Source organism: Podarcis tiliguerta (assembly GCF_965153285.1).
Source record: "Podarcis tiliguerta genome assembly, chromosome: 7".
NCBI classification, from domain to species: Eukaryota; Metazoa; Chordata; class Lepidosauria; order Squamata; family Lacertidae; genus Podarcis; species Podarcis tiliguerta.
The window spans coordinates 12763962-12779367 of NC_139540.1; the positions used below are offsets into that span (position 1 = coordinate 12763962).

Consider the following 15406-nt stretch of genomic DNA (forward strand, 5'->3'; position numbering starts at 1 on the left):
TACTAGCGGGAAGGTAAACGGCGTTCCGTGTGCGGCTCTGGCTCGCCAGAGCAGCGATGTCACACTGGCCACGTGACCCGGAAGTGTCTGCGGACAGCGCTGGCCCCCGGCCTCTTGAGTGAGATGGGCGCACAACCCTAGAGTCTATCAAGACTGGCCCGTACGGGCAGGGGTACCTTTACCTTTACTTTTTACTTCTGAGTAGACCTAGATAGGAAGACACTGTTAGGCAGTTTTTTCCATGGCCAGGAGCTCTCAAGTCTTGATTAAAATAAGTGTTGAATAAAAAAAGAAAGAAAATAATTCACTGACCAAATAACTGCACCACAGTGAAAAATGCACTGGGGAGGTGTTCGTAAAACGAACTATTCAGGCTATTAAAGCTTATGAAGTGGAAACCATGTAACATTGAAGTGGTGTTGTTGTGTCACTTCCTTAATTACCCTCTGGCGTTGGGTCAAGTGCTCAGATAGAGCATTGTCCCAGATGTTCCAATGTCCTCATGGCAACACATTTCCCTGCTCCTACTTCATATCATCGGCTGCTGAGGACAGGAGACCAGGTATTTGTACAAAGTTGTGCTTCACCAGGCTATGGAAAGAGAAGAGCTGCTCTTACTACATTTCTATCTCCACTTTCTTCCACCATAAGAACATAAGAAGGTGAGCCTTGTGGATCAAACCAGTGGCTGTTCTTACAGTGGCCAACCAGATGTCTGTGGGGAACCTGAAATCAGGATTAAACCTCAAGAGCCCTCTCCCCTCTGGTGGTTTCCAGTAACTGGTAGCCATCAATTGCCCTCTCCTTCAAAAATTCTCCTTTAAAGCCATCCAAAAGAGGGCCCATCATTAACTCTTATGAGAGCATTGTGAAGTACCGTATGTTTTGCTCTATAAGACTCACTTTTTCCCTCCTAAAAAGTAAGGGGAAATGTGTGTGCGTCTTATTGAGCGAATGCAGGCTGCACAGCTATCCCAGAACAGCAAGAGGGATTGCTGCTTTCACTGCACAGCGATCCCTCACTGCACAGCGATCCCTCTTGCTGTTCTGGCTTCTGAGATTCAGAATATTTTTTTTCTTGTTTTCCTCCTCCAAAAACTAGGTGCGTCTTGTGGTCTGGTGTGTCTTATAGAGTGAAAAATACGGTACTTTCTTTTTTAAAAATAATAATAATATTATTATTAGTTTCCTAAAAGAAAATAAAACAAATTGTACATTTTCCAATTAGCATTCCATAAGTATTCATCTTCCCCTCCACCCTTCCATGGTTTCATCAAGTTTTCTAATACTGCTACATATTACAGTCGTACCTTGGAAGCCAAACGCCTTGGCTCCCGAACAAATCGGCTCCCAAACGACTGAAACCCAGAAGTGAATGTTTCGGTTTTCGAGCAATTTTCGGAAGCTGAAAGTCCCGCATGCCTTCTGCACCTTCCGATTGGCTGCAGGAACATCCTGCATCCAATCGGAAGCCACACTTTGGTTTTTGAATGGTTCCAGGAGTCAAACAGACTTCCAGAACACATTCTGTTAGAAAACCAAGGTACCACTGTATGATTATTCTAAACCAGGCATAGGCAAACTCGGCCCTCCAGATGTTTTGGGACTAATAATAATAATTATTATTTATTTATATCCCCCTCTCCCCAGCCGAAGCTGGGCTCAGAGAGGCAAACAACAGTAAAATAATACAGCATTCTAAAATCAATTCATTGTAAAATCAGTTCTACAACTCCCATCATCCCAAGCTAACAGGACCAGTGGTCAGGGATGATGGGAATTGTAGTCTCAAAACATGTGGCGGGCCGAGTTTGCCTATCCCTGTTCTAAACTTCTCTTCTACCGTGTTCTCAGATATACATTTTAGTGCTGTCCTTACTCCAAACCTGCTTGTGTTTTAACATGTTTACAATACATATTTTTAAATAGTCTGCAAAAATATTCCAATCCTCCTTGAAAACTGTCTCATCTTGCTCTCCTCCTCTTGCTAATTCAGCATATCCCATCAGTTTCAATGGCCCATCTTTTCCAGTATGTACTGCCTCATCTCACCATTTTTGAACATGTAATATTCTTGCTGCGGTTGTCGCATACAAGAATAAATTCCTTTGGTTTTTTGATACATCTGTCCCAGTTATCCCCAAAAGAAATGCTTCTGATCTTTTTGGGAGAGTCCTTCTATCTGTCCTAAATCTTCCAAGATTCCACTTCATTGGATGCCCATCAGATCAAGTGTCATGAGTGAAGGAGAACAACTATTCTCTAGCCTCGATCTCCATGACTTCATAGATGTATCCAAGTATGCATGAATGTGGTTTCCGGGAAGTCTCCCATACAGACAACTGACTAGACGGAGACCTGAATAGCTTCAGGAAGATGGTGGCCTCATGTGCCTTTGGACATGATTGTCAGGTGACTGCCATTTTCAACAGCAGACCTGTGTTGCTCATGCCATGTGTCAGGTCACTTTCAGAAAGCAACAGTCTCCATGCATGGGGTATGCTAGGCTGACCAACTCATTGACCGATTGGGGCTAGCTGCCACTAGGACCCTAAACAGTGCCAAAGCAATGATTCTTCAAAATCAATTTCGTTGGACTGGTCATGTTGTGTGGATGCCTGATTATTGTCTTCCAAAGCAACTACTCTATTTTGAACTTAAAAATGGAAAAGAGGTTTAAGGACTCTTTCAAGGCAAATCTAAAAAATAAAAAAAAAGTAGTATAAACTCCGACAACTGGGAAACACTGGCCTGCGAGTGCTCCAGTTGGAGAACAGCCTTTACCAAAGGTGTCATGGACTTTGAAGATGCTCAAACTCAGGACAAAAGGGAGAAACGTGCTAAGAGGAAGGCAAATTTGGCAAACTCTCACTGTGATCAACTCCCACCCGGAAACCTATGTTCCCACTGTGGAAGGATGTGTGGATCCAGAATTGGCCTCCACAGTCACTCACAGACTCACTGTTAAAATCGTGTTCATGGAAGACAATCTTACATGGTTATGAGTGATCGCTAAAGAAGAAGAAAAAAGAGGACCCTAACTTCCAGAACTACCGTATCTCTCTTAGGACCATCTCATCTGCTCACATCCATTTTCCCATTCATATCAGGTTTGTTAGATTGTAAGCTTGCTGGCTGAGACTGTGTTGGTTCTTCTTTTTTAAAAAAATATTTTATTTAAACAAAGTCTAGTGATACATTTATAAACAGAAAATGGGATAAACTGCATAAACAAATATCTTACCGTATAGCTCATTCCAGTAATGCACAAAACAATTCCATCTCTCTGCATACATAATATTCCATTTTACACCTCCTTTTTCCCCAATAGCACCTATCAATTTATCCTACGCTGCCACTTCTGACACAATTCATTAGCCATTCCCAAACAGTTGGTACATTCTGGTCTTTCCATTTTCTTACCCAAACGATTTTTTGCAGCCATTAGTAAGACAGAGACTAAAGATCTCAATCTCTTCTTCATCTCACTTTCAACCAAGTTAAGACAAAATCAACAAAACAGTAGGTCTTCTTCTAATGCCTGATGCATCTGAAATGCGCTGTGAAATTGTTCTCCAGCAAGCTGTAGCAAATGGGCATGCCCAACAAACAAGGGCAGCACATTCCATTTTGCCACCCGAGGCAGAATTAGATCGCAGCAGCAACTCACACAGAGACACAATGGACAACCTCTTTTGAGGGGAGGCGATTCTCCCTGGTTGCTGCATGGGGAGTTATTGCATGATCAGAAATACACACAGCCCAGCATTAGCTACCCAGATATAACATCTCGGATTCACAGACCAGGTGACCATATTCTGTCCCTTTCTGACCTCAGAAGCAGAACAATACTGAGTGTTGTGGTTTATTATTGTGCTGGCAAAGCAATTGGCCTTTATTACATACTGGAATCAAATAAGAGGTGCTGTTTTTGTACTTTCTTCATTTATTTTATGTGGGAGAATGGCGACCATGGCTTGGTGGAGAATTTTATTTTTATTTAAAAAGCACACTTACTATAAATTATAAAACAGATATTAAAACTAATTTCCAGTTAATGCTCGACTCAGGCCATCAGAAACTTAACCCTAACTGAAAGTTCTTGCAAAATCATCATTTTTGTTGTTGTTGTTATTGTTTTATTAATGTTTTATTGCAAACAAATATTTTCCTCTTCCCCATTTCCATCCTTTCCCAAGCTATCTCCTACGTGGACATCCCACACAATTTTGAAAGTGTCCAGTGATGGACTGGAATCTAGTCAATAGTCATGGTAGCTTCAATGCTACCATGCCCTCTACTCGTTCTCAAGCCCACTACACCTGCTTCTTAGCTGATCCCACCTCCCCACCTGAACCTAACCCCTTTGCGTGTCAAGGTCCCCAGGGCCACCCCAACAACTCACACACCACACAAAAAAAATTGTTTAAGGTTTTGGCATAATTTTGGCCACAACTTTATTAAAATACAAAAATGTGAATCTCAAAGTGGCTAACAATCTCCTTTCCCTTCCTCCCCCACAACAAACACTCTGTGAGGTGAGTGAGGCTGAGAGACTTCAGAGGAGTGTGACTGGCCCAAGGTCACCCAGCAGCTGCATGTGGAGGAGCGGAGACGAGAACCCGGTTCACCAGATTACGAGACTACCGCTCTTAACCAATACACCACAAATAACTCAGAGATGCATTTTAAATAAAAGCACACATTCTACTCATGTAAAAACACCAGGCAGGCCCCACAAATAACCCAGAGATGCATTTTAAATAAAATGACACATTCTACTCGTGTATAAAAACACGCTGATTCCTGGATCGTCCATGGGCTGGATTTAGAAGGCGATTGGGCCGGATCCAGCCCCCGGGCCTTAGTTTGCCTACCCATGGTCTATGCTGACTGGCAAAGGCTTTCCAGGATTCCAGACTCTGTACATTCACAGCCCTACCTGGAGATGGGAGGAAATGGCCCTGGGACATTCTGCATGCCAAGCAGATGTTCTGGCACTGAGCTGTAGCCCTCCCCCTGGTGTCCAGTGCCAATTCCAGAGCCAGTTTCAGGTGTACCCTGTTAGTGTTTAAGATTACCTATGAGCACGTGCAGCTTGCCTTTCCTTCATCACCAAGCAAGGAAATACTGTGCATCCCTGCTTGTCTGGAAGTACAAAGCTTCCAAGGCAGATGGCAGAGCTGCCTTATAGGCCTGAACGCCGGCATCTCTCTTTTTCAGAAATTAAGCACTTGCCCACACACCACTTGACAACAGACAACGCAGTCCAAAAAATATATATGCCTGGAACATTTATAGCTTATGCAGAAGTTCTCAAGCCGCGACCCGTTTGCTCCATTCCAGTGGTCCACGGAAAGCTTGCAGAACATGTGAAAGAATCATAGAGTTGGAAAGGTCACCCAAGGATCATCTAGTCCAACCCCCTGCAATCTCAGCAAAAGCATCCATGGCAGATGGCCATCCAATCTCTTCTTAAAACCCACCAAGGGTTCCCTCTCGTGGAGGGACTGTTCCACTGTCAAACAGCTCTTACCATCAGAAAGTTCTTCCTGGGACTCAGCTAGACTGGTGAAGAAAAAGCGATTTATACAGGTTGTATGTGCCACCAGAGGGCGATGTGGAGTCCTGGTTTTTCTCTACCTGTTTTCCCTGTTTCAATTTACAACGCTTTAAACTGAAACACTTCTTCGACCCAGCCCTGGTGCTTAGTTGGAACCTTCTTTCTTGTAACTTGGCTCTGCTGCTAATTTGTGTGTGTGTGTGTGTGTGTGTGTGAAGATGGAGAACCAGGTTGTTTTCACCAGAGATGGATTACATCCAACTGGCTAGCAATGCCCTCCTGAACACAGGCCAGCAATTGTCATTATTATTATAATTTATTAAATTTATTAAATTTATACTTCCCTTCACCCAAGCTTGGCAGGATGGTTCACAATATAAAAAGATAAAAATACATTCCATAGTAACAAAAGAAAACAATAACACAATGATTTAAAGGCTATAGATTGCTTAATTAGGCAAAGGCCTGGGAGAAGAGGAATGTTTTTTTTCCTGGCACATCAAAATATGCAAGGAAGGTGCCAGGAGAGCTTGCCAGGGGAGACAAGCAGGGAGCCACCGCAGAAAAGGCCATGTTGCCATCCTCAAACAATCAATCAATCAATCTCCAGTCGATATAACTATCCTTCCACCCCCAACTTTACGTTATAAAGGAGGCCTTCCCAGGAGCCTGGCCTAAGGCCTGTGAATATCACTCATAATACAGCACTGGTTTCGATGAAGATACAGATGCTGAAGGAAAAGCAAGACCCCCAGCAATTGTCAAGTGGTCTGCACACACAAAAAGTTTGAGAACTGCTAGCTTAAAATTATGCTTCCTGTGCTACTTACACCAATCTCAGGAACCAGGGGTTAGTTCACCGGCCCCAATATCATTGACTCTGACTGGCAGCAGCTCTCCAGGGTCTTGGGCAGATGTCTCTCCCCCCCCCCCCAATTCCAAGCATGTGCTCCACCACTGAGCTACGGCCTGCTCATAGCTGCGAGTGTTTGTCGTTTAAACCTAGCTTGGGCTCCTCCTGTGCCTTAAAAAAACAGCTTGGTGCTTATGAATCACATACTTTTTACCGTATGGAGATATAAACATCATGGCCTGCTAATTTTGGAGCATCGAATCGATGTTTTACATCGGCTGATTGGGGTGGGTGGGGAGATGGCAATTAGCATCGCCACTTGATTGGGGCGGGGGGGGGGGGGAATCCAGCCTAGGCTGGGCGCGTGGCTTTTAACAGCAGCCTTATGCTATAAACGAAGAGCTGGCGAAGCTTCTAAGGAGGCTTTTAAGGAGAAAAAAGCCATTCGTGGAGGAGAGGATTCATCGACGGCTACTAGCCATGATGGCTTTGCACTGCCTCCACAGCTTGAAGCAGCGATCTTTCTGGATAGCAGTTGCTGAAATCCACAGGAGGGGAGTGCTGCTGCGCTCGAATCCTGCATACTGGTTTTCCCACGGACATCTGGGGAAACAGGGTGCTTAACTAAATAGGCCATCCTGCATAATCAATCACAAGACCCGGTGCACACATACTATTTAAATGGCAATGCCCATCAACTTCGGGGAAACCTGATCCCCTCAAATATTTTAATGGGGGTACCGCAGGGACCTCAGCCCCTAGGAGTTAACTCCTATGCAATGGCCTGATCCAGCTTCTCATGTGCTTACGAAGCAGTCTGCCTCCACCCTCCGCTCAATTCCCCGTTAAAGGCACAGGCGGCGCGGCTGGGCTTTTGTTTTTTTAAAGTTGGCAACCTCCGCACCAACTCGGTACTTTCCGATTCTGACTGCATACGGCTCGGGTTTTTTTTCTTTTTCTTTGAGCAACACCTCCTCGCGAAAAAAATAAAAACAACGCACAGAGATACGCACACCAACGGCTGCTTTAACTCCTCCTCTTCCCCCCCCCCCGCCGATCTTTGCCCGCCCCCAAACCAAAGCTCCCTCCACTGGCTGTGATCGGCGCTGCGCGCACCGAGCAGGGCGCACGGAGTAGGAAGCGCCAGCAAAGACGCGCGACTTTGGTGCGTTTGGGAAACAAAAAGCGGGCGGGCGAGAAAGCGCGCACCCGCCTCCCTCCCGGGAGAGCCGTGCCTTTAAATGCTGGGGGCTGAGCGCTCGCCGGGGACTCCAGCGCCCGCCTCGCTCTCTCCAGCCACCCGCTCCGGCTCCCGCTTGTTGCTCAGGCCGGCTGGCGAGGCGGGCGCGCGGCGCGCAGCCGGAGCGCACAGCGCGGCGACCATGAGCCACCTGCGGCCGGGCTGAGCTGGAGGGGGGAAGCCACAACTCTCTGTTGGCTGTTGCTCCCCCCCAAGGGGGGACGAATAAAATCCCTCCAGCCTCCAGGAACCAGGCGGACTAACCGGCTCCCCAGGAGCCTCGCAGCAGCGCCGTCGCTTGGTAAGTTTCCAGCGCCGTCGCCACCAACAGCAGCCGCTCTCCGGACGGAGGAGGAGGAATAGGAGGAGCGGGGGAAGGTATGGGGAGTGGATCAGGTGACGGGAGCCAGGCACACCTGGGCTGATCTCCGGCTTGTTTGTGCAGAGAAGGCGGCGGGAGAGGTGAGTGGCTCTCTCGGGCTGCTGCTGGCTGCTCGCGTCTCTCTCGGGCTGTAGCTGGGCAACCTGGTGGCCGCCGGCGGCACCCCGCCCCTCCTTTCCCTCCCCTCCCCCACCCCATCCCACCCCCCAAAAAACTTTGATCACTGGAGGAAGAATCTGATGGAGGAGCGCGAGGGGGAGCTCAGCTCGCGGAGAAAAAGATCCCGCTGGGAAAACTCACCCGCGATTCGATAAATAAACTAAGGTGGCCGGCAACTGGCCTGGGCTTTCAGCGTGTTCTCCAGCAAGCACGCCCTTTAAGACCAACAGCCTCGTAGGCAAAGTTAGCCCAGACGTGGAGTGGCATTTTAAGGCTTTGGTTATCCTTCGGGTGCTTTCCAAATCAATTCGGGAAGCGGGGCTTCAATAACGCTGTAAGAGTCCCGTTTGCATTTATATATATATAAAAACGCCTATCAGCGTTTATATATATATATATATATATATATATATATATATATATATATATAAACGCTGATAGGAGAATGTGTGTCTTGCCCCTTAAGAGCCCTAAATGTTTGGAATGAAGTCTTACTGAATGAAATTGGACTTCATTCTCTCAATAAGAGTGTAGGCTGGTGGCCCTTGACTGTTCCAACCTCAGCCTCTCCTCTATGGAGAGAAGAATGGCCTACCTTAATGGGTTGTCGGATGAACTGATTGGATGATGATGGTCTATGCCAGTGGTTCCTAATTAGCTAAGTCCTGTGGACCCCGTTTTTCAAAAGCCAAGCCATGGACCCCCTACTTTTGAATTTTTTAATGTGTTTCTTGGGTAGTTTTGTTATGTGAATAGTACCACAGTCCCTCCTGTGTGGGTTATGCGAACTTCCAGTTGGGAACCACTGGTGTATGGGAAGTGCTTTGGAGACTCTGGAAGAAATGCAGAATTTTAATACTGGCATTTAATTGCCATTTCTACTGCTGCTTATTTTTTCATGCCCTTGTCTGCTCTTCAGAGACATAGGAAGCTGCCTGGGATGGTTTGGTCATCTAGGTCAGTATCATTTACAGCAACTGGCAGGGGACCCATCCTGTAGATACCAGGGACTGATGATGAGACCTGAGGTGCTTGTCCACTGAGCAGTTGCCCTTCCTCTGTCTAGCCACTGTCAGAAGTGGGATGATGAAGCAGGCAGATGGGCCTCTGCCTGACCCAGTAGCATCCTTCTGATGCTCTTACTAGAAAGGGCATAAGTGATGGAAGGGGCCACCCCTGTGAATTTTGAGAATCCCTCAGGATCAAACTCCCAGCAAGAGCAGCATTTTCATCTTGGGTCCCTTCAGCTCTGCTCGGCCTTCTCACAGGAGTCGGCCGATGGAATGATGCAGACATCAAACTGTGCAGCAAGAGTCAAAGTGAGATTTTGCTCACAAGTTAGGTGTGCCTGGGGCTGGAGCCTGAAACTTACCCTGCCTTGCCTCTGACTTGTGTGGAGAGCTGATCATCGTCTCTAACCTCTAGCCTTGCTATGTTCTATGGTCCCCCTGGGTTTCTGAGGCCTTGCCAGAGCATGGTATTGATCAGTCTTTGAAATAAGCCAGGCACATTTTGTACCTGGCTTCTATTGGCCACTTGTGACCAGGTGAAGATGCCTGGGTGCTTGACATCTCCACCATCTGGAGGTGCATGTCTGGGGATCCTTGGGTCTTGATTGTTTTCACACACGAGCAACACATCTTGTAGAATTCAATCAGTTCTATTTTATCTCTGCAATCAGAATGAATTTCAAGAACCAAAATGCTTTTTCTGTGCAGCCTGAGCAGGAGCAGTGAACAACATTCCAGTTAACTGTTGTCTTCACTTATCCCACCCAACTGCCCTGCCCACACTTGTGAAGGATACTCCTATGTTATGAATGGTCCATGTCACCATTAAGAAAAAGAGGCCAGAATAGGCTAATATATATGTGGACTGTCCCTGGATCAAGTGACTTTTCTTCTTGAAGTTCAAGGTTGTCATCTGAACTAGCCAGGTATTTAATTGAGAATCAATCACAGCCAGTCCTTCATTTGAAAAATTAGAGCAGTCTTTTCCCAAAATGCAAACTAGGCATTCCATTTTGGTGACTGCAACCCTGGTTTAAGGAGACATTTGGCACTTAGCTATCCGACTTTCTAACACTGGCTATTGATGCTTGCCACAGGGCCAAAAATAATCCAACAACAACTGACTGCAAGCCTAGCTTTGTAATGCAGTAGAACCTTTTTGGTTTGTGGAACTGCTCCAGAGCTCCTCTTCCAGAGCTTGCGTCTGGTGGTGCTATGGGAAGTAGGAACAAAGGGTTGTTTTGTTTTGGCGACTTGGGTGTTGTGGGTTTTGCTTTGACTCCCAGGTTCTTTAAATAAAATGCTCAGGTTTATGGCTAGCAGCCCTTGTCCTTTCTGGTTCCTCTCCTTGCTCTGATAGCTTCTTCCCTCCTCTTTAGATGTAGGTGATTCGTTAAGATTAAGGAGCCTGTCGCTTTGCTCCTGTTACTCTATAGCAGGGTTTCCCAAACTTGGATGTCCAGCTGGTTTTAGACTACAACTCCCATCACCCCTAGCTAAGCAGGACCAGTGGTCAGCGATGATGGGATTTGTAGTCCAAAAACCACTGGAGAGACCTAAGTTTGTGAAACCCTGTTCTATAGGGATGGGTACACTGTGGCCCTCTGGACATTCCTGGACTGCAACTCCCATCACCCTTGATCACTGGGACTGATGGTAATTGGAGTCCAGAGGGCCACAGCTTTGCCAACTTGGTTATCAAGCAGTGTTTCCCAAACCCAGGTCTTCAGGTGTTTTGGGACTACAATTCACATCATCCCTTGCTAGTTAGAAATGGTGGGAGTTGTTCAAAAATTGTTAGGGACCCAAGTTTTGGCAACACTGCTATAAAGTAACATGGCATGCTGATATTATCTCATTTAGCAACAATGAAATTGAGACAAGTATCCTCTCAAAGTTCATCCTTCCCAAAGAGTAGCAAATGATTTGGTGGGCGGGGGTAGGTGGAAGGGAGGATAATCATGGCAGCGGTTGCCTTGTCTTTTCTTTTACCACATTTGATACAAAAAAATGACATTAATCAACTCCAACGAAACCTGCAGAGTGCTGCATGTGTGCATCAGTCACATATAAGGAGGAAAATCTGAGCGGGGACACTGTCAAATAACTGAATCATAGGGTGCAATGCCAAGACTTCAGCTGCCCATAGCTTCTCTATAAGCAAGCAGCTGGCGGTCTGACACCAGCATCACTTCTGTTTACATAGCTGATATATGGGAGCCATCCCTTGTCAAAGCAGCCGGGTTTAATTTGGCCTCCTTCTGCATTGTGTTAAGTGCTTGCTTTGTGTGCTCTTCAGCCTAGGCAGGTGGCAAAGTGGTGCCCTTTCAGGCTCTCACCTGTTCTGTGATGTCTAGTCCTTCCTGTTCCTGTTGTAGATTCATCCCATGTCTCTCAGTGTGGTGTAGTGGTTAAGAGCGGTAGACTCGTAGTCTGGTGAACCGGGTTCACATCTCGCTCCTCCACATGCAGCTGCTGGGTGACCTTGGGCTAGTCACTCTTCTCTGAAGTCTCTCAGCCTCACTCATCTCACAGAGTGTTTGTTGTGGGGGAGGAAGGGAAAGGAGAATGTCAGCTGCTTTGAGGCTCCTTTGGGTAGTGATAAAGCAGGATATCAAATCCAAACTCCTCTTCTCTCTGTTGCATTGCAACTCCCTCCTCTTCTAACAGGTGGGGAAACTTCTTGTTACCTGAGCTCCCTTTCCCAGCATCCTTTGCACCATGTGATCCTTACTTAAGTCTGTTTCCTGCTACAGTTGGAACTGGCTCAAACTGCTGATTGGAGACACACACACACACACACACACACACACCCTATAGTTTCCAAACCGATATGCATCTCATCCTACACACCCCATGTTTTCTGTAGCAACCCCTCTTGGCTGCTCATTGTGTTCCTTTGCACCACGTCTTCTTAATGTGGTCTTAGGGAGCCTAGATGAGGCATTGAAATGCCGAGCATCAGCTGAGAGGTTTGTGTATGTGTGATAATTATGGGGATTGCAGCAAACAGATGGGGGGATGAGACCCTCTCCTCTCCTGCTGAGGTCTTTAGCAAAATCCCTTTTCTAGCCTTGGTGTTTTCTGGGAAGGGGAATCCACCCCCAGCCTCTCCCCACCCCACTCAACTGATGCTTGTTGCATTTTTATAAAAACAGCCGTTTCAGCACAAAGACATATTTAACATCCTGCCTAGTTCAAGCCTGAAATATCTTTCTTCAACAACTCTGTTCTGTGCATAACCAAAAATATTTCTTCCTCTGTCAGTTGTTTGCTCTTTTGTTTTTCCCTCCCCATTCTCTTTAGACTTGCCTGTGCAGTACGGGGAGCTTTTATCCTGTTCTGCAGGTACATTTCCAGATCAAGGGGTTAGGGGAGGTGCTCAGCCACCTACACACAAGTGTTAAAGCAAATGCTTTGCATGTCTAAGATCTCCGGTGCAACCGCTGGCATTTCTGCTTAAGAAATCTCAAGTAGCAGAGCTGCGAAAGATCCTTGGCATTAGGCCCTACAGAGCTGCTGTTTGTCAGGGTGGAGGTGCCCTGGGTTTAAATGGTCCGGTCCGGTATAGGTTGGACCTGAGAGTGGTCACTAAGCAGTGTAGGGAGGGCAGAAGCAGGTGGTGGATTTAGACACCCACGGCTGCAGCTCCCAGGGGCTCATTTTCATCAAGGAGGGCTGGAAGGTGGGGGTCAAGTTACACACAAGAGTCTCTTACTTTTGGACATGTGTATGATTGCTAGATTTGTGTTGGTTAAGCTCAGGCAGTACTGCTGATTTTGCTGGACTAAAACCTGCCCCGGCCAGCAGGCCCAATGGTCAGGGATGCTGCAAACTGTAGTCTAGCATCAACTGGAGGGCAACAGGTTCCCCCATGCCTGAACTAGAAACACTGGAGAGGTTGTAACATGGGGGGGGGGAGCTCAGGCTTGGTGGCCAAATGTGGCCCTCCATGTCTTTCAACCTGGCCCTCAGGGCTCTCTCTAGAGCACCAGCCCAGCTTCATGCCCTCATGGGGTGGTTTTGCCTAGCTGGAATGTCTCCTTGAATAACACCTCTTTCTTGGCTGGATGGAGAAGCAAGTGCAGAAACTCACCGACTGGATAAGGGTAAAATTCGCACCCATTGCCCTGCTCTCTTTTGCCTCTGGCCCTGTCCGTCACTAGCATGTGGCCCCTGAAATGTTGCCCAGAAAGAACCCTTGGGTTGGAAAAGATCTCCCACTTTCCCCTCTAAGAGTTGCAGTATTGTGATAAATGGCCATGCAGTTCTGCAACCTGTGAAGCAAGGGACGAGTTTTTGGGGGTTCTCTTTTGGGGATTCCGCCTGCACTGATGCCTCTGTTGGTTTTTTCCTTTCAGCAGGCATGGGGAACCAAGTGGAGAAGCTGACGCACTTAAACTACAAGGAGGTTCCCACCACAGACCCTACGGGCATGGACAGGGATGAGGGCCCCCGGATTGGGGTCTCCTACATATTTTCTAACGACGACGACGACGTGGAGCCTCAGCATGACTCCGTGGTGCCCGACCTCGGTGGAGAGCACCCCACGTCTCAGCCGTACGACCCCCGGCTTCACGAAGTGGAATGTTCCATCTATTACCGCGACGAGTGCATATACCAGAAAAGCTTCTCTGGGGATGCGCCGACGTCTGACGGGGTGGAAGGAGGAGGAGGAGGAGGGGGCCACCTGGCCACCTACACCCCAGAAAACCTTTTGAACCGGTGCAAACCTGGGGACGTGGTGGAGTTTGTCTGCCAGGCCCAGTACCCTCACTGGGTGGTCTACGTTGGGGATTTCCAAGTCGTTCACCTGCACAGGTTGGAGGTAGTGAACAGCTTTCTGACTGATGCAAGCCAGGGCAGACGGGGACGTATAGCTAACCAGCTGTACCACTACAAGCCTCTGAGCCCAGCCACGGTGGTGCGGAACGCCCTGGACCAGGTGGGCTGCAAGGACCGGGACCTAAGCTGGAGGAACTCGGAGTGCTTTGCCGCCTGGTGCCGCTACGGCAAGCGCGAGTTCAAAATCGGCGGCGAGCTGCGGATAGGCAAGCAGCCCTACCGCTTGCAGATTCAGCTGGGGGAGAAGCGCAGCCACACGCTGGAATTCCAGAGTCTGGAGGACCTCATCATGGAGAAGAGGAGGAACGACCAGATTGGGAAGGCGGCCGTCCTCCAAGAATTGTCCAGCCACCTGCAGCCGGCCGAAGACACCGACGGCAAGGATCCCGGGGCCCAGACAGCCAACGAGTAAGCGGGGCTTGCACCGCTGGGCCCAGCCTGGGTGATGGATTAAAACTGAAGGAGGAGAAACTGAGCTGTTATAAGCCCCTTTGGGCTGCTTCAGGGTGGCTTCACTCCAATCACATGTGAAGGGAAGTGTGTGTGTGTGGGGGGAAAGCTGATTAAGTGTCTGTGCTTTAGCACTTAACTCCTTCCGCGCTTGGTAGAACCAGCAACTTTACTTTTTTGTTTTGTTTTGTTTTTTGGTCAAGGGTTAAAACTCAGGGAGATCTTCCTTCCTCTCTGTTCTGGCGTGGTTTTCTCTCCCCCAGCTGGCTCCAAGTCTGTGCTTTTAGCTCCTGCAGCTTTAAATTTGGGTGAAGTCCAGTGGCTCTGGGCTACATGATTAAAATGCGGAGCCGGAAAGTTCCCCTCTGCTGTCTGTTTTCCCCCTCCTTTACCTCCTCGTTTGCATTGGCATTTCTGGAATCTATTTCAGTCCTGGCCTCCCCAACCTCCCCTGCCCCCATCCCTCCAAGGACCTAATGGCTAAATCACTGTTAACGCTGTGGAATGGGGTTGTTAGCCTGTTTGCACTGGCTCCTTAATAAAGAGAAGCCAACCTTTGGAAGGCTGTGGGATGAAGGCTCCGGGGTCGCCTCTGTGGGATCTCTGAAAGGAGCCCTTGTTATTAGACTCCTGCTCCCATCATCCCTGCCCATTGGCCATGTTGGCTGGGGGACGATGGGTGCTGGAGTCCTGCAACATCTAGAGGACTACTCGTTCCGCATCCCTGGTGTAGGAGGACAGTTGCAACTTCTTTTCACTTTTAACCGAAGAGCCTAAAATATGTTGGCAGAAAGTTGGCTGCTTTTATCCTGGTAGCAGGGCAGATTTCCTTCGGGTGCTACTGAAATGGTTGGCAAAGCTTTCCCTTGAATTCTGTTGAGCCATATGACCCACTTTCAATTTA

General features: G+C 47.8%; 1 protein-coding gene across 6 annotated transcripts; it reads left to right on the forward strand.

The window, feature by feature from the left end:
- The first annotated feature begins 7558 nt into the window (after positions 1–7558).
- LRATD2 (LRAT domain containing 2) lies at positions 7559–15083 on the forward strand. 6 transcript variants are annotated; one of them, XM_083450715.1, is made up of 2 exons: positions 7559–7581; positions 13569–15083. In XM_083450715.1, the coding sequence occupies exon 2, from the start codon at positions 13574–13576 to the stop codon at positions 14462–14464; it is 891 nt and encodes a 296-aa protein (XP_083306841.1). In that variant the 5' UTR covers positions 7559–7581; positions 13569–13573; the 3' UTR covers positions 14465–15083. The 6 variants fall into 6 exon arrangements, with proteins under 6 accessions (XP_083306841.1, XP_083306837.1, XP_083306840.1 ...); XM_083450711.1 differs by lacking the exon at positions 7559–7581 and adding an exon at positions 7589–7957; XM_083450714.1 differs by lacking the exon at positions 7559–7581 and adding an exon at positions 7589–7957 and having other exon boundaries at positions 13572–15083.
- The last annotated feature ends 323 nt before the right edge of the window (positions 15084–15406 follow it).

Excerpts from the sequence above, each read along its gene's own strand:
- LRATD2 (XM_083450715.1), top strand. The coding sequence starts at position 13,574 with ATGGGGAACCAAGTGGAGAAGCTGACGCACTTAAACTACAAGGAGGTT.